General features: G+C 33.9%; 1 protein-coding gene across 1 annotated transcript; it reads right to left on the bottom strand.

The window, feature by feature from the left end:
- Positions 1-703: 703 nt before the first annotated feature.
- Positions 704-17,137, bottom strand: LOC150101553 (cytochrome P450 2J4-like). Its single transcript, XM_090400522.1, has 8 exons — positions 16,892-17,137; positions 15,204-15,331; positions 12,056-12,153; positions 10,781-11,082; positions 6,437-6,543; positions 4,964-5,219; positions 4,565-4,752; positions 704-977 (listed from the first exon to the last, which is right to left on the bottom strand). Exons 1-8 carry the CDS (start codon positions 17,098-17,100, stop codon positions 799-801), a joined length of 1,467 nt encoding a protein of 488 aa, XP_090256648.1. The 5' UTR covers positions 17,101-17,137; the 3' UTR covers positions 704-798.
- Between the last annotated feature and the right edge of the window lie 2,667 nt (positions 17,138-19,804).

The following is a 19,804-nucleotide window of genomic DNA, read 5'->3' as shown; positions in this document are numbered from 1 at the left end:
TTCGTCTACAAGTAAGAGGCATTTTCAGAGTTAATCACAATCATCACAAGGGTATTATTCAATGCTAACTTGAATAAGAACTCGATATATATATTTCAGTCAAGCATTATGTGACTGACTGAAGACTATTGTTGCTTATTAGAAGCCTCTGGCAGTTTTCCTAAGGAAATATTCGTAAAAGTTATTGACGAAGGATACATTCTGTAGAAATATACTGGTTTTTAGAACAGCCCTTCACTTTTGAAGGGTATTAATAAAATTATTAAAACTAAAAATTAACATTAAAACTTAAATTTGATCGCGTTTTCTTCGTTTAGCAGAAACATTTACTAGGAGTCTGTAGTAGATAAGCTTATATTTGCAGCGTGTTCTCGATATTGCGCTTACTAAGAGTAAGTGGAATTCATCTTTATACTTATACCTGAAAATGTCTTAGTCAAACCATAAACCATTGATGAAATCTTGGCGATAACGTATTCCCTTCTTGCTATCTTGCATAGTGATAGGCAAGTTAGTAATAATTATTAATAATCGACTTTCATGTAAGTTGAAAATACAATGTAAATCAAAACTCCTATATACATTTAAAGCTGTTTTGAAGTGCTAAACGAATTTAAACGAGTCTAATGAAAACAAACACACACCTAAATAAGATTGGATAAATAGGTTTTTGAAAAAAAAAATATCCAATACCCAACACAAATTGAAACAAAAAACTTTAATTAACTAATCAATAGTGTACACAAGTTCCATAACTACCATTTCTTCACACCGAACTTTATTTCTGTACAACATTTTCTAAATCCTGGGATGGAAACACGCTTTGAAGGGCTTTGGCTTATAAGTGAGATCAAATTCGGCATCAAAACTTGGCAACTTATTTTCAGGCATTCTTATTTCAAACTTCTGTACTACTGATACCACGAAGAAAAATATTATTGCCTTGGCAAATATTTCTCCCGGACACTTACGTTTACCTTAAAAATAAAAATAATACAATAAACAAGGTGAAATTGTAGATCTTCTAAACATCAAGGTTTTGACATTCGCTTTCTGGACATAACCTTTTTTAAATAAATAAATAAATAAATAAATAAATAAATAAATATATATATATATATATATATATATATATATATATATATATATATATATATATATATACCCCCTGTCATAAGGCTGCTGTAACCACGCAGTTACAGCAGCCTTATGACAGGGTGCATTGTCTTGCTGAAGGAGACAATGGTCATTTTCGTAGAAAAGCCACAAAGCAGAAACCATTGCATTGTCCAGAGTGTTCTGATACTTCTCGAAGTTCGTTGTTCATAGCACCAGAGAGGCGCCAAGCTAATCCAGGAAATCAGGAGAATACCATCAGAATTGACACCTCCGAATTTCATAGTTGGGATTACGCACTCTGTTAAGAGATGTTTAACGGGAATCCGCCACACCCATATTGTCCATCTACTCAGTAGAGGATGTAACGTGATTGTCTCTCCATAACACAGGTTTTCCAAACTTTCACATCTCACTGTACACGCTCTTTACACCACTGAAGACGACGCTGCAAATGTTTTATTCGGCTTGCATATTGCGGTCCTACCGCGAGAAACCCATGTTTAGAGTCTCATTTCCGAATGTTATTATTATTATTATTATTATTATTATTATTATTATTTTACAGCATCTACATGGAGTCTAGAGACTCATCGCTGGAGACCCAAATCAACCACTGCACACACAAATCCTATCATAGTTTTCCTTGAATTCATTCACCATCAGAGAACTCACAACCAATTCTGGCAATCAATTCCACTTACTCATCACTTTCCACACAAAAAATCTGGTCTCCCCCCCCGTACTAACCACACACTTCCACAATTTCCACAACTTCTCTGGTTATTTGTCATAAATTGAAACATTTCGCTTGCATCAATTTTATGAAACCCCAAACTTTGTAATTTGATTACAAACCTTCAACCTATCCTCGTAGAGAATATTCCACAGACCTGTCACCGTCTAGGTCACTTGTCTCTGAATCTTTTCGATTACCTCCTGGTCCCCAAAAACCCCAGGTGGCCAAATCTGTGCGCAATAGTCAAGATATGGGCGAATCGTAAACGAATAATAACTTATCTTTACTTGTTAACATTTTTCAACATCCAAGTAATCCTTAAGCTATTTTAAGCTTTTACAATATGCCCACTCAACTTCAACTATTTGATCACGATTGTCATCAATTTCCTAGCCTTGTCAATTTCCCGCAGTCCAATACCATCATCATGATAAACCATATGTAATCTTTGCAACCCGAAGTGCATAAAATTACAATTTGCAACATTAAATTGACAATCATTATCCTTTGTCCCCAATGCAAATTTATTTAAATCATCCTGCAGGATATCTACATCACCATTATCAGCTATTGCTCTCTCCCCAGTTTTGCATCGGCAAACAACTGAATATTCCCTCTTAAATCTTTTCCTATGTCATTGGTATAACATTAAAGAGTAGTGGTCCACCGAACCCTGAGGTACTCCACTACTCAACATCATTCTCCTAGATTTCGATCCACCCTATACTACTCTCTGGTGCCTGTCCATTAACCAAATCTCTATTCATGCTACTTGCCTCATATCCATTTCCATTTGTTTCTGCTTTTGTAGTAGTTTTCAATGTAGTATCAAATTCCTTGGCAAAATCGAGCAGTATCATAGTGTAGCCATTACCTTTATCTAATGCTGTCGTATTTTATTATAAAATGTAAATAAGTTACTAAGACAGGACCTACTCCTTACAAAGCCATACTGCTTACTATATAGTATCGTATCCATATCCACTCACTGTTGTATTTTATCTTTCACCAACTTTTTCAATACTTTAACAACCAATCTCGATATATTAATAGGTCTTCCACTCTCTTGGAACCTTGCAGGAGCTGACACTTAGATTGAACAATTTTATTCTCTTGCACCCTCACGTAGTACGCTTGCTGATATGCCATCCAGTTCTCACTGCTGTGTTCACATTCATATTCTTTTAATATGCTAAACATCTCCTGTTCATCTACCTAAATGTTGATATGCATGTCTAATATCTGTAACATCACCAACTGTAAAATCACCACCTGGGTGATACACCTTTGAAAAATGATCACTCAGGAACTCAACTATTTCTTCAGTAACCCTTTTACCATGAACATTGTTTAGTTATCCAACCATAGTAACTTTTCCTCTTATTTGCAACATAACGAAAAACTCTTTTGGGTTTACTTTGACCCTTTGTCTAATTCTCTCGCATTGTCTGATTTAGCATTTCTTACCATACTAATCACTCTTCTTGCTTGAACTTTGTATTGCTCATGAGTATGTGATGATCACTTTTTCTTTATATTTCCTCCACAATATTTTCTTTTTTGCAGCTATTGCTTTATATCCCTGACCCTCCACTTAATTTCAACTTGGTTTATCCACCTGACCTTGGGTATGCAGTCTGATACTGGTACTCTCAAGCAATCTCTGATCATTTGCCAAGAACTACTGACATCGTTCTTGCAGCTTCCCAAGATATTCTCAAGACTGTTTCAAGATGTCTTTCATGATCACCACCCAAGTTGCCAAACATGTGGAGAGAACTTTACATGCTTGGCAACTTGCCAAAACTGGACCGCATGGTCACCCTCCCCAATTCGAGGCAGAGCGTCTACCTTGGTTTTGATATTATCAGGTCCAACACTCAAATTCCCTGTCCCCTGTATAATATATGGTTTCATGTACTTTTCACTTATCAACTGTATAAATCCCACTTCCATCTTGCTATGTCCCCTTTCCTATTGATGTTCCCATAATTAAAGTCTCCCATAATAATTGTTTGGCCTACATTCATTGTCCTGACTTACCGACACCTGGCATCTACATTTTCCTGTGGACCTGCCTGATCTATAACAGCACCTAACAACGTATTTTGTATTATTTGCCTCTATGTCACACGAGGCAGCCTCAAATGAATCATCTCCTTCACATGTAAAATCCCCTTTAACTTCTAATTTTCTTGGTTGTAATTCTGCAGCTATCATCAGCAATACTCCACCTCATGTTCTATTCTTTATAGTCCCTTCCTCCCTGAAAATATAATACCGTGTACATTCTATCACTGTATTCGTATCGTTTAGAGTCAACCAGGTCTCACCTACCCCTATATTGTTTGACAAAGCTAAGCTTACCAATGCCAAACTCTCCTTACCTTGCAAAGAGGGTTTGGCATTGGAGGGAATGCATGTACACGAAGGCTGCTTGCCTTCGTGTACATGCATATCAACCCCCCCCCCCCACTTCTACCCACAATTACCCTTGTGTAATGTCATTTCCAACCCAAGAGAACTGGAAACGCTGAAATTACATTCATTTAAATTAAACTTGCATGCATTGAGAACATCAGAACTCAGAGTGTGCTAAGGGAGAGACGTACATCAGAGTCGTAGTACTGTACGTCTATATAAGGTTATCTATCTACTACTAAAAACAAAACAAAACAAAAAAACGAAGTACTGCAATGTAACACATACCTTGACCAAATGCCATGTAATATGGTGGAATGATTACTGCTTTGCCGTCCTTAGTGAGAAATCGCTCCGGTAGGAATTCATCAGGTCTATCCCAATATTTTGGACTGCGATGTATTTGCCAAGTATTAATTATTACAAAGGAATTTTTTCGAATGTCATATCCACCAACCCTGATATCACTGAAAGTGCTGGAATAAAGTAAAGCATTGCGATATTACTACCATGTTACAAATTTTCATTTTAAAATAGATAGCTGCACCAAATTATCAATGTTATTAGACAGCGTTCCTTCCTGACGTATACTGTTTTCTATCAATTATTTACATAAATATAATGAAAATATTTAGTTACATACTACCATCTGCACACAATTTCTGTTATATTGAAAAGTAAGCTTACTATTTGAAAACGCTCACTGGCCCTATAGTTATGAATCTTTGTGCTTCCATTATGAATGCTTGTATGTATGGAAGGTTTTTGCGATCTTCGAGAGTAACTGTCCTGTTCGTGCCTATGACGTTTCGTATTTCTTCGGCTATTCGATTTTGAACAACAGGATAGGCACACAGTAGCATAATGAGCCAACAAATTGATGTAATTGTAGTATCAGTTCCTCCCAATAAAAAAATTCTTGCAGTTGATCCGACAACGAATTCTGAAACGAAAATTTTTATGTTTTAATAGTTTGTGAGTTTATGTTGCATCCAAGTATGTGCCTATCATGCTCATATATTATTTCATCGATCTTAACATGATTCTGAAGTTAATATCATCTGATTTCTCCGTTAATTCTCTCAAAAATATTAATATCGTCTCTCTTCACCCCACACTTAACAAGAAGCTTTATGCTTCCTATATAAGGATGAGAGAAAATATAAATAATGAATTACCTAAGCTTTATTTCACGAATTCCTCTGTAAATATAATCTGCCTCTTACAATCAAAATAATTTAGTGAATCAATTAAATAAAAATATAAAACTTTTCGGTGTTGGAATATTTTCGTCAGATAGCTAGCGACAACTACCCTTCGTACTTGAGGATTGAATTGATATAAAAGTTCCATATTTAATATGTAGGTAGAGTTCCAGATATTTTATCTCTCAATGTCTACAGTAATACTTGCATTTCAGTACGTAATACGTTTATCTACTTTCCTGGGCATTCACTTATTAATAATTATTCAGTATTAATAAAAGATAATCCATAATAATTTACCTAAAATAAAAGAAATCCTACAATTACCACAGAATTTGTAGAATTTCTCTCAGACTACAGTTTCAATGAATTCGTGAAGCTCCTTCTATTTCATTATACTTTTCCACATACCTGTTACGTTCCTTGCGGTGCATTCAAATTCTGCAATAGTTATGAAGAATGATACGTACACAACCCTAAATTATCTGTATAAATACATTTATCATATTATTCAGTGTATACATGATATAGTCCACATTTCAGTTTTACTAAAAAGAAAAAATAAAGATGGCTTGATTCTAATAACCAGTGATAACAATACTTTGGCTTATTTTCAGCTTTTTCAAAAGAAGTGAAAGAATTTGAATGGTTCAGTAAAGCAAGTTTCAACGTGAGAAACAGACACTTACTACTAAAGAATAATTAAGACAATTGGAAACATTGCACTTAATGTACTCTCGTAAAGAAATTCATTCAGCTAAGATAATGATGAAAGCAGTACATCAAGATTTGTAAGAGATTTAGAGCTGGCTTTCTCTATAATCTGTCTATAGTTTTGCTTATGAAGAATGTTACCAGAGAGAGAGAGAGGGAGAGAGAGAATACTTCTTAATATAATATGATATTAATGAAATACTTAATAAAATGTTAAATATTAAATAAATTGGAGGTTTACCCTCTTCATCTGTTGACGGTGAAAGTTTTTCAACTTCACTCAGAAGAACCTCCAGAAATTTTCCGCTTCTTTGACCTCGCATTTTCTTGAATATCTGGATCTTTTCTCTTAGAGGAAAGAAAGAAAAATGTTTATGTTTTTATTTTAAAAATGGGTATATATACAGGTGGTTCAAAATTCCACGTACGAACTTTTAGGGGAGGTAGACAACATCCAAATCAACCATCTTCACATAGGACAACATGACCAAAAACGCCACCAGAAAGTGATAGGTGGCGCTGGTCGCCAGCGCTCCAGATGAACAACTGGGGCTTCCTCATTCAGGCTTTCGACGTCGTATGAAGAACATGCGTAAACGAGGTGATGTCTGCCATCTCAGCGTTCGTAAAACGATGCATGTTCTTCGTACGACTTCGAAAGCCTGAATGAGGAAGCCCCAATTGTTCATCTGGAGTGCTGGCGAACAGCGCCACCTATCACGTTCGGGTGGCGTTTCCAGTCATGCTTTCCTATGTGAATATGGTTGATTTTGATGTTCTCTACCTCCCCTCAAAGTATATACGTGGAATTTTGAACCAACCTGTATATCGTTTAAATTATTTCAAATACTTTAAAATATCAGAGGGAAATGGATCACAACAGTTTAGTAGGTGTTAACGCCGCCTAATATAACCGTAAGCATTCGTTTTGAACGCATCGATTTCACTTACATCCGTGATTAACTCCTTTCCCAGGAGCAGTGATTGCTTTCCTTCTTTGGTTTTCTCTATTTTATATGATACGAGCAATGTTATCTATGCTGAATATACAGTGCAATGAAAATATATCGAACACATTTAATCGAAATACAATTTACCAAATGGCAGTTCATTGAACGAAAATTCATCGAAAATATAATTCGTTATTAATATATAATAAATATAATATTCGTATATAATAAATAATCCATTCAACAACAATTCACCGAAAGGGCAGTTCATCGAATGGACAATTCATCGAAAACGCAGTTCATCGAATGGACAATTCATCGAAAAGGCAGTTCATCGAATGGACAATTCATCGAAAAGACAGTTCATCGAATGGACAATTAAGCGAACAACTCGCCGTTCGACATTTCGAAGCAAAAGCAAATCACCAAAAAACGTTTTTTCAATGAAATTCTTTCATGAGTCATCGAAAGAATAATTTCCTTCAGACATACGAGACATAAAGAATACGTATTATTTAAAAGTGTTCGTAACAATACCTAGCATTTCCCAAGATACAGATAACTTATGTATCTAGGTCACATATACTTATAATACTTCTTTTCTGATATATAATTTATTATTGATTCGAATGGGGACTCCACCTGTTTTAAGGGATGGGGAAAAAGAATGAGATGTAGAAATCGTTATATATTTTTTGACTGTAGTTCCGTGTGTGTTTACATGGCCGTTTTGTCTGTTCTGAGAGACTAAAAACCGGAGTTTCAGGTTAAAAATCCCTCTACCTCCGTATGAGACTGACTAACTCACGTTTTAGTCGAAAACGACCAGATAAAGTTTCTTCATGTCATAATATACGTAATGCTTACTTGTTACGTATATTCCAATATTATTCTGCAAGTGTGCACATGCTACTTCATTGTGTAGATGGTGATTTATCTTTAGACAAAAGTATTTCGTTAATGTAGGATGGACTATTGTCTAGCCGCTGAAAGAATGCTGAAAGGGGAAAAGTGTAATATATAAAATTTCAAAATGGATAAAAATGTTACTTATTTCATTACATATAATTTATGAAATATATACAGAGGTGTAGTAAGTGTCTGGAAAAATTTCAGCGTTTCGTATTGAGTAAATATTTTTCCTATTTTTTCTATATTATGTAAAACAGACAGTACACACTTAAGTGCTGATACGAATATAACTTGACTCCTTCAAGAGAGTACAAATTGAGAGTACAAAAAACTGAATACAAACTGATTCATGGATGTTCATTCTCCTCTTATTAATAAAAAAAATATCAACCGATATCCCATAATTCCCTCTCGAAAGTTTATATACCTCTATCAGATTACTCTCCTTAATTGTCTCTACCAGTGTCTGCAGACCACATATGGCAATGTATAATATAAAAGTCATTGATGGAATAACCTTACAATTAGATATTGTCAGTGAACATGATGGAATTTGAAAAATCCTATTGCATTACGAAAATTATGCTCATTAGATCCATTTCGGAATGTTTTCCAAACTCATGACTTCCTCGAAATGCAGAAATGATCTCTCTTTCTCTTTCTCTCTCTCTCTCTCTCTCTCTCTCTCTTTCCATTAGTTCCATTACTTTCTTAGATTAATTTGTTTTTTCTACTCGAACTGAAATTCAACCCATAGATTTATTTTGTTTGCAATCCGTGAATTCTCTGAGAGTATAATTAGAATAATAGAGCATCTTATTTTAATAGTTATTTCTGTCCTCAACAGTTGTTCACATTATACAATTCCATCCTATTTTATAAAGGATTCGGTGAGAGTTGGGCATCATCTTTACTGAGAGACAACTGGGTCACGTCAAAGTTCAAAAGACTCAATCACATCTAAAATAAAATATGATAAATAAAATATAATAACCATAAACTGTTCATGTAAGGTCTATTTAAAAGGTACAATACAACATTTTTCTGATTAAAATATTTCTGATTATGAAATATTCAAGTTTACGAAAGACTCTCGCACACAAAATAACACATATGAAATAACGAATATTAATTAATTACAAAATGTTCACGCCGTTTCATGCAAACTTAAAAAGGACTAATAACATAAAACGAAATAAACCTTGTTATGAAGATGTCATAAAATATAACCGCCAACTCATTACGTAGAGCAGAATCTGATAACTTCTTTGAATTCTTGTTACCTTACTATAGCCACTTTTTCGTTAATTTCTTTCTATTACGATCTTGTTTCGTGGAATCTTTCTTTTTTTATTTGTTCAAATCTAACTTAAAATATAGTAGCTTCAGTGTCATTCTGTTACTTTTGCATTTCGTTCAGTAATGAAAATATTGATACTCTCCTTCTGTTCATCAATTTGTTAATTTTGGTATGGCAAGCTTCTACGCCTTTATTAGTTCTGGCTTCATTTGCTGTTGTTCTTTCTTATATTCATACCTACTTTCTTTTTGATCCAGCAGTTCAGTTTGTTGGTCGTCAAACCTTAAAATAAAGTCAGCAGAGCATTTGAAGTGCGACTGAAACGACAGGAATATATATATATATATATATATATATATATATATATATATATATATATATATATATATATATATATATATATATATATATATATATATATATATATATATATATCCGTGTCGTTTAACACCCATCTCTTCATACCATTCCATAACAGCTGCAGCTCTGTGGCATGGGATATTGTCGTCTTGAAAATAACACGGGTCCGTTCCATAAAAACTCTAATGTGTAGGCAATACTTAATTATCTAGAATATCAAGGTACTGAGCTGCCTTCATGGATCCCCCTCGCAACGACTGGTGGTTCCACTCCAAACCAGCTGAATGTAAACCAAACCATTACTCCTGCACCACCACCAAAATTTACTGTGGTTACAACACACTGTGGTAACATGCATTAACCAGGCTGCCTCCACACCTACACCGAGCCATCAGACTGGTGAACCTTGATTCATCGCTCCAGAGTACAGTTTTGCACTGGTCAATGGTTCAGTTAACACCCGGACAGTTCACAATCTTTGCACCAGGCCAGACGAGCTGCCTTGTTCGTTGTTGTGATGTTCGGCTTGTGAGCCGCTGCTCTTCCGTCGGAACCCACTAAATGGAGTTCTTTTCATACAGTATTGGTGCTCACCTCGGTGTTACCAGCGTATGGATCCCATCACGGATGGCATGTGCGGATTGCATCCGGGTATACGTGCCACCGTTTTGACACCTTCTTTTCCCTGTCAATCATTTTCGTCTGCGTCCACGTTGGGTTTTCCTGCACTGGTGATGCAAGAAAGTCTCCATTTGTTGATCACAACCCCAACAGTTGATTTTTGATGATTCAGTTGAGCGGCAATGGCACGTAAGGACAGGCCACCAATGTGACAGTCCACGATGACACCTCTCTCGAAGTCATTGAGTTCATGTCGTGTTGCCACATCAGCTGTATTCAACTGCTACGATGAAATATATAATATTAAATATTTGTTCAGTACGTGTGAACACGCCCAGTATGCTGACTGACATATGTATAGTTAAAAAAATCAAGGCAAATTACACCAATTCATTTGGCCTAGGTAATGTACAATAAAATAACAAAATTTAATTGTACTTACTTAATTTTCTTATTCAACTTTACTACAAATGGGCTCAACTTTGGAATCACACCAACATTTAAAATCTGGGACACTTTTTCGTAAATTGGTAGAAAAATACCGATGCCTCCCTGGTAAGCCATTTTGTCCATTGCGTGGAGACCATCATCTAATTCTGCCCTTTTAGGATCAGTGTAACTAAATCTTTCCCCACAAAGAGCATACCAATTGATATTATAAATTGTCTTAGCGAGATGTTCTATAAAATCAAAGGCTTTCCCATTATTTTCACCGACTGTTTTCAGAAAGATTGATATTTCCTCCTGCAAAATAAACAACACATATTTATATCATGAAGGAATGAAAGATTCATATGAAGTATAAAATATATGTCTATTTATCTGAGAGGTATATATCTAATTATTCATTTGATCAAATTCTTTAAATATTGTCCAATTACATACGAATTTCGTACAATTGCATTTGGAGATTTAACAGATTTGTGCAAAATTATCTAGGGAGTGCGATCTTCATTTTATTAGGAATGAAATTTAAGGCGCAATTAGAATATTTCAGTTAAAAAAACTATAAATTTTATTAATTAAGACAAAAACATAACGTGTACTATACGTTTTAGATAACTAAATAGTACTTTTTCAGCTGGTTTTTGCAACGGTTGTTTTTTATTTTTTCCTTCTTGAACTCATCATAATTATTTAAACTATAGAAGAGGGTTATGTGGACAGGTTTGATCATATTTTTATTGCAAATTAGACTGCTAATGACATTTTAAAAGTGGCAAAGGCGATTAGTTGATTTTGAATAAATATGCGAAATGAAGTTATTAACGTTTAGAATGTCATTTGTTAGAAGGTTATGTAAATGTTTAATATAAAGAATCTAATAGGATAATAAACTTTGCGAACGTTTTTAAGGAATATTTTTGAATATATTATGCAAAAAAAAAAAAAACAGAATGCAATCTAGAGAGATAATGCCGTACTGATGATATCAATTATTCTGGTAATCTTCGAAATATGACAGCAATCAAAAATATTCCAGTTATCCTGCCTGTATGATTTAATTCGTTCTATTCTAGATATTCCATGTTTGAGTTTGCATTATTGAGCAGAACTATGATTCACTGTTTTCAGACCACTTTAAAAATTACCTGCTTGTCATGACATACCAGCACAGTATTCTGGAATATTATGTAATAGTTGGAGGGTCGATAATGTGAACATATTGAATAAAACCACGATTTATATACAAAATATCTTGTATATGCATGCATACCTGAATATTGCTTTCGTCTGTCACGTTTCCATTCTTTAAGCTGTAACTAAAAAATCGCCGGTGCAATTTCCACGTGTTTCCTGATGCTGTAATAACACCTGTAAACATAAAAACAAATTCTGACATGTTTCTTCATATGTCGAAATCTCTAATATTAGCGACGAGTAATACGAATCAGAAGAAAATATTTCGCTTGTTTATGTTATTTAAAGTTGTATAAACGAGTTCCAATATTCCAAAGGTCAGGTGATAAATAAAATAGGTGTAAAATAGATGACTGAAGAGGTGAAGCCCAATCTGGAAGAAGAAGGCATCGTGGAGGAGGCAGAAGATGAGTGGGGATAATCAGTTACAAGAGGAGTACAAAAAGCAAGGAACGAAGGTGACTGACTTAGGGTAGCAAAAGGGTGGACGCTAAAGGAAATTGTAGGGAGGTTTTTTCGATAGGAAAAATGATTATGAGAGGATTGCGTTGGTCAGTGATGATGGGAGAATGATAAATACTGAGGAGGATATTGTAAACGTGTTAAATGAGCAGTTCATGAACCACCTTACCGGCTATTATGGCTCAAACACGCATTCTCTTACGCTTCATATCCCTCATATATTTAAATATAATATCAACGTTATTAAAATGTTAATATGCACTTCGCATCTATGATAAACCTTGATCTATAGACGTCTTGGCCGGTAGCATGGTTAAGGTATGCCATCCTTGTGATTATAACATAATGCAGAACTTGAGAGCCGTAGGAATAAGGAAGAATCAATGATAGTGAGTGTGCAGGAGGTATAGGAGGAATTCAATAAACCTGATGTCAACAGGGCCATGGGATCTGGTTGTATATCACCGTGCGTCTTGAGTGAATGTTCCCGATAGTTAACATCACCTTTAACGTACGTTTTCAACAGGAGTCTTAGAGTACCCCACATCCGAAAGGAATGGAAAGATGCCAATTATTCTTCATCATAAAGGACGTGTAAGAATAAAGCTTCTAATTATAGGCCAATTTTCTTATTTGGAGTTGTGGTCAAGGTGTTGGAGAAGCCAGTGAGAAAAAGGATTCAGAACTGAGTAGACAGCAGTAAAATTTTATTTAATGGAGAACACGGGTTTGCTAAAGGAAGATCGCGTGTTAGCAATTTGCTTACTTATTATAACAAGGTGACTAATACATTGGACAAAGTGGCTGCATATACAGCAGTATATTTAGATTTTGCAAAGGTTTTTGATAGATTACCACACGATAACTATTAGTTAAATTGGACCAGATGAGGTGTTGAATAGTAGATTAAATGCATTGGATTGAAGATTGGCTGTCTTTAAAAGTATCACCAGGTTGTGTATGGGGGAAGTGATATCCCAGAAGAGGTAAGTTGCTAGTGGCATGTTTCGTGGCCATTGTTGTTTAATTTATATATAAGATATATAAAGAAAAGATATAAGATATATATGGAAAAGGCTTAAATACTGATATGTAGTTGTTTGCAAATAACGCAAAGTTCGGGAAAATCAAGAGAAGTAGACAAGACGTTGTAGTTTTGCAAGAGGACCTAAATAGACTGCTTGAATGGACGAGTATGTGGGACGATTTAAAATTTGGGAAGCAAGATGGATATAGAGTATAGAATTGTTGAGAATATTTCGGAAGAGGTGGAGAAGACGAAGGATTTGGTGTTTGTGGTAAATAGAGAATAAATATTTCGTGGGCATTTGCTAAAATTATGAGCACGACACTGACATGCAGAAGTAAGATTCCATTGTAGATCAGGCCGAATATGGATTACTGGGCACAGATTTGGTGGCCATATTTTCGAAAGATGATGAGATGTTGGTGAGGGTTCTAAGACGATTAAACTAAGTAAGTTGTTAGCTGGTCTTTCGAATGTCGAATATGAGGACAGGTTGAGAGGATGCATATTACTGAGTCTTTTGTATAGAAGGAAGAGGGTAAACATCGAGATGTATAAGTTGGTAAAGGGTAATTAGAAGATTAGCTTGGATGAGATTTTTCATAGAATATCTGGAGACAGGTGTAGAACGAGTGGCAATCCTGGAAGCTGTATAAAGTGGGTGTGAGCAAGGAGTAGATTTTTTGCATGGAGAGTGGTGAGTGATTGGAATGCATTGCCTGAGAGTGTGGTGAGTGCAGGGACAGTGAATGCATTAGAGTCGAGGTATGATGAACTGTGCATGTGAGACTGGGACCACCCAAGATGAGTCCCTTGAATCCATGGATGGCTGTGGATAATAATAATAATAATAATAATAATAATAATAATAATAATAATAATAATAATAATAATAATAATAATAATAATAAAAGTTTAGTTAGAAACTATATTTATGTTACGTATCCTATAATTATAACTTTCAAAAGCCGTCAATATTTTTGTCAAATTTGCAAAGAATATATTAATGAGGAATATAACACGAATACTATATAGACTTCAGCGTTACTTAATAAAAGGAAGTTCATGAAGAGGAAATCATTTATGTTAGAAACAAATTCTGAAATATTTATTAGTATTAGTGTTTTTCCATTGAGTTCTAGTCAATATCAAGTATTAGAAGAGGTTACTTCTTTATTTTTTCGATGTTATTATCTCTTTAACTGTGTACACTGAAATAAATTATGTGTTTCCGTATCTAATACGTTTTATGTCACTACTCACGTACTTATATTCTGAAAAACTGAATTTCAACTATACAAAGATCATTTTATACAGTATACATTTATGAAGCAGTTCAACCTTCTCCATATGGATATGTTTCCACTTTTAATTATATAAATTCTTCATTTGTATATATGTGTTACAATTATCCTTTTTTTATGTGGCTCCCTTTTATCCTTTTTTTATGTGGCACAAAATGATTTTTTTAAACCTGTAGTTCATAAAGTTAGTATTGTATTTCTTTATTTTTTTAAATAGCCCGAAAATCCTGTTCTACAGACCAAACATGACCGTTTTAAAGCGAATTCAGGCCTCCAGCAAGCAGGGCTGTGGTTTCACATCGCGCTATGAAACTAAAGTGCACTTCATGAAAGTGAAAAGTAATTATAAACACAATATAATATAATATAATATAATAAAAGTCATTACGTGTCGATTACAGTGATATTCATTTTGAGTGAAATGTACTTACCTATTTTACCTGGAATCATATCAAAACTCTGAACTGGGGGTTTGTCAAGCAGTTCAGCAGTGCGAAAAACTTCTTTCGCCACATCGCCATCACAAATCACCACTGCATATTTCTGTCCTAGATAAAGTCTGAAAAAAAATCATCACTGGATCACTTAAGGTATTCATCCACTTATGCAACTGACTTCAAACGACTCCATTGTCGTAACAGTAAAGCATCACAGAGATTAGGAATGCTAATTAACATAGATTATTGAATATATTTTTCGCACTATTAGACATTGCATTAGCTGGATTGACATTTGCATATTTGCTTTCTTTCACAAATAAGTGGATTCCGAGTACAAACTAGACTTGATCCAATACCATGGTTATTGTATGCTGATTTTCGTAGCATGTGGCATAACTGGCATTCACGAAATTTTTGAGGCTCTTATGACCAAAAATAAATTTTACATACATCTTGTTACAAATACATAGGCTACCAGGTATCGTGATTGTGATACCCGCAATGGTCGCTACCTTTTTTTTTTTTTTTTTTGTGTAACGGTTCATACACATTCGGCGTTTTTAATTATGTTGTTTCCTATTTAACCCTTGTTGTATATTTATTTGTGCACTCATCCTTATCCAGACGGAGCCACTAGTTAAGTGGCGAAACTAGTAGGTTTATTAAATAGTTATTACGATCTATAAATTCACTGTTATTTATTTTTTTATTACATTGGTAATTATTTTTGTTTATATTCTGACACTTGTGTACTTGCATATCCAGTGGGGCACTGTTAACATGCACGAGTTCGACATTTGTGTCACTTGTTCGACATGTTTTTGCAAATGTTTTCATTAATGAATTCAAGTGAGGTCTCTATGGTGTCCTATAGAAGCAGTAAAATAAACTGTGAAAGAGATTTCAGGTGTCCAGTATATGTAAAATGAAAATCTAATCAGTGCTTATCACTGTCTATAATGTTTTCATAACCTTCAGTGAACAGTCAAGGATAAAAGTGTGCATATGTATAGCCTGCATTTATCAAATGCTACTTGATAAATACAGCGTATTTCCTTGTTGAAACGAGTTCCTGTTATTTTTGCATAATTACACTTATCATGTTTATTGCAACGAATTGTATATGCTGAATTTTAAGTTACGAATAATGGGTGTTATTGAAGGAATTTAAATACCTGTTATTGCACGTGCGGAATTTACATCTTATACATTTTTCATTTACTTCAATAGCGATTGTGTGTTTTCAACTAATCACTAGTAGTCAGAGAAACTATGACCAGTATCGAATCTACATTAATTATCTAATGCATTTTATTGTCCTCTGTATTTACAAACATAAATAAATTTAGGTAAGTATAAATTTCTAAATATCCAAAGATTTTAAATAAGTTTTGAAGCTCTGAGGCAAATAGTATAGTTTTGTTGGACTATTAAAAAATGATTCGTTTTTAATTTTACTTATGTTGAAAGTTCATTTTATACGCATTGAGATCAATACAATTATAAATGAATAATTTAGATTATTAAGACAGGTTTAAAGCTGATACTCGGCCTTTGAAAATCAACTTTGTTTTTGAAATATGAATTAGCAGTATTACATACGAGCCATGTAACATTCTAAAGGTATTATGAAAAACGAGAGAGTAATAAAATTAAAAAAAAAACATAATCGGACTTACGAAAATACGTCTCCATATTTCTTCGAAAGCTTCTGAAAATCAAGATGTAGAAATCTACTAAGGAACGGCAAATAACCCAATACAGGCAAACCAGTTGGACCAGGTGGAAGGTTTTTGTACCTTTTTAAGTGCAAAAAATGTAGCAAAACATACACAAGGACAAATAAACACACAGTTACTTCTAACATTCCGTATGTATTGGGATCCATTCTTAGCGAAACACAAGTTACTTTTAATTTAAATGAACACTTCCTCCTAACAGCTGCACAAAATTAAATTGAACTTTAGTTATATGTGAAGTTATCTGTGACTGTAGATGGCAATGCGCACGTGATGTCACTTTGCGCATTAATTTAATTGGTCAGAATTTATTTTGGAATTAAACTTTTTTGATAAGCTGAGTGTTGTTTTTCTCATTCGTTCCTTACAAGATTCATAGATATGGTGAGCATAGTGATGTTTCAAAATCTAGATTTATGAAGTTAGGATAAGAGTTTTAAAATTAATTTTAAAATATCTAATTATCGGCTTGATTTCTACGTAGAGTCAGTCACACGGATGGACAACGTTCTCTGCCTGAAACTGGTGACCTTCCTCTTTCTTTTCCATCGCTGTTACATTATACATTCCATAGAATCTTGCAATATTACTAAATCGCAGTTTATAGTTTACATTGTTAAAAACTGTTGAATGGTTGTGAAAATCTCAGTAGTTTAAATCGTAGATGCTAGGTCCTCTACAGTTCCAATAATATTGATTTTCACTTTCCAGTTGCAATGGAAAATCATATAAATTTTAATGGAAAAACATTTACCAATTGTAGTAACCATTCCTGAAAAATTTATAACATCGTTCGGTATGCTATTTGTGGAAGTATGTCATCATCTAATGCCTTCTACGCATTGGATAAAGTGAAAGGTCATGCAATCACTGGAATTTGTACACCTATTTTGTAAATAATGGCTATGTTTTTCACAATCGACCTACTTCAAAAATGTACCCCGTTTAAATTACAGTTTATCAAGAAAATTAATTACAAATAAAGCAACGTAATTTTATATTGACGGAACTGTATTAGCTGAAAACTACAAACAAGGACTAAACAAACATTCTAAGAATGACCGGAAAATCCGCATTTAGTCACTCTTTGCGGATGTTCTTCAATGTTGAATATTTGAAACAGATATCGGGCACCGTTTAAAACTGAAATTTCGTGTTTGCTTTTTGTCAATTAAATAACTAAAACAAATGACTGTGTCCACTTGTGGATCAGTGATTAAGGTTCTGTCAGACAATATCGCACTATATACATGTATATATTCCGATAGTTTTATTTTCAGAGTTCAACGGTAGTTTTATTGGTTGATAAATAAAACGTGATGGCTGAAAATAATTGCTGAAGAGATAGAATCTCTGACTATCAATCTAAATGAGCAAGCATGAACTGTAACATACATTATTCTAACAACATGTATTTGTCTAGATTTACGCAATTCTGCCTTGATTATTTTTCATTCTACACAACTGCTTTTTGTTCGTATTTAAGAAATGAAATTTAGTATTTTAATGCTGAACGATATAAATAGAAGATAAATACAGATAAGTAATAAATAGAGGATTTCTCTGTCACAGTCAGCTATTGCTTTGTGCTAACGAACACATATCAGTTAATTCTAAATCAAAAGAGTTGCAAGTTCGAATATTCAATAACTATACCAGAGTCTAAGAAAACTGAAACCCAGCTTATTGCCGTCCTGAAGTGACTTGAAAAAGATCAATGTTTGGACTCTAAAGATACTACATAATCTAACTCAATAAATCCATTGTACAGAAGGTACCACAGTTCACAACCTTCTATGGATGCGAATTACATAAAAATGGAAGCTACGTTTGTCATTCATTGAGCGGTAAGAATTAACAAAGCATGTTAATGAAAAACTTCACTTTTGGTAAAATAAAATAAAATACATTAATTACTTGCACATCGATCATGAGGAATCGAGAAAGCATATTTTGGTGTAAACTATCAGACAATAACTATCAGATTTGAGTTCACTATACTCTTTGATAATAATATGAAGGGCTGTTAATCTTCATCAGGTTCTTCAAGGAGGTGGAGAGAATACTATAACAGAACTAAATGGTTTATATTTACATTATTATTTATGTCCTGTCAACAGTCAGTGTTCCAATACTTTTAGATCTTATATTTTTGTCTTCTAAGGTACTTTCGACTTATTTTAATGTAATTTGTACTAATGTACTCATAGTACATTTATATATTTATTATTTTATTATTTTAGTTTTACATTTTTTTATATTTTTACGTAGTCTGGAAACCCTATTCCAGAGATCGAACATTTAACTTTTTCGATCCAGTTCATGCCTTCAGTGAGTTTTCTATCTTTTCCACCTAGATCTTTGTCTTCCATTGGTTTTTTTCGATGTCATCATACACTCACTTTTATTAGTCTTTCGTCTCCCATTGTTTCAAGAGATATCACATAATATTAACTCTGTTCATGTCAATACACGTTTCCTAATACGTTACTTTTTGATATGATTCTGTCATTCATGCCATCTGTTCAATTTTTTCTCCGAACTCTAAAATCTGTGATCTCTACTGATCAACTGCTTTTTTTTATAACCCAACACTTTGATCTATTAAATAAAATTGTTTTGAACACTGTCATGCATACAGCTACTTCAGTATTTCGACTAATTTCTGAATACTGTTACTGGTTCTTCTTCTATATGTATATATATATATACAGAGTCCGTAAAAAATATGTACACACTTCAGCAAAAGAAAACAATCTCTATAAAAATTGTAATACTAAATTTATACAGACATCAAGGGATGAGTACAAGTTACCTTTGACTTCTGCAATTACACGAGGTGCTCAAAATAGT

This window comes from Typopeltis vanoorti, chromosome 11 (assembly GCF_054136105.1).
Source record: "Typopeltis vanoorti isolate ZY-2024b chromosome 11, IOZ_Tvanoo_1.0, whole genome shotgun sequence".
Lineage (NCBI taxonomy): Eukaryota > Metazoa > Arthropoda > Arachnida > Uropygi > Thelyphonidae > Typopeltis > Typopeltis vanoorti.
This window is presented reverse-complemented; position numbering and strand designations above follow the sequence as displayed.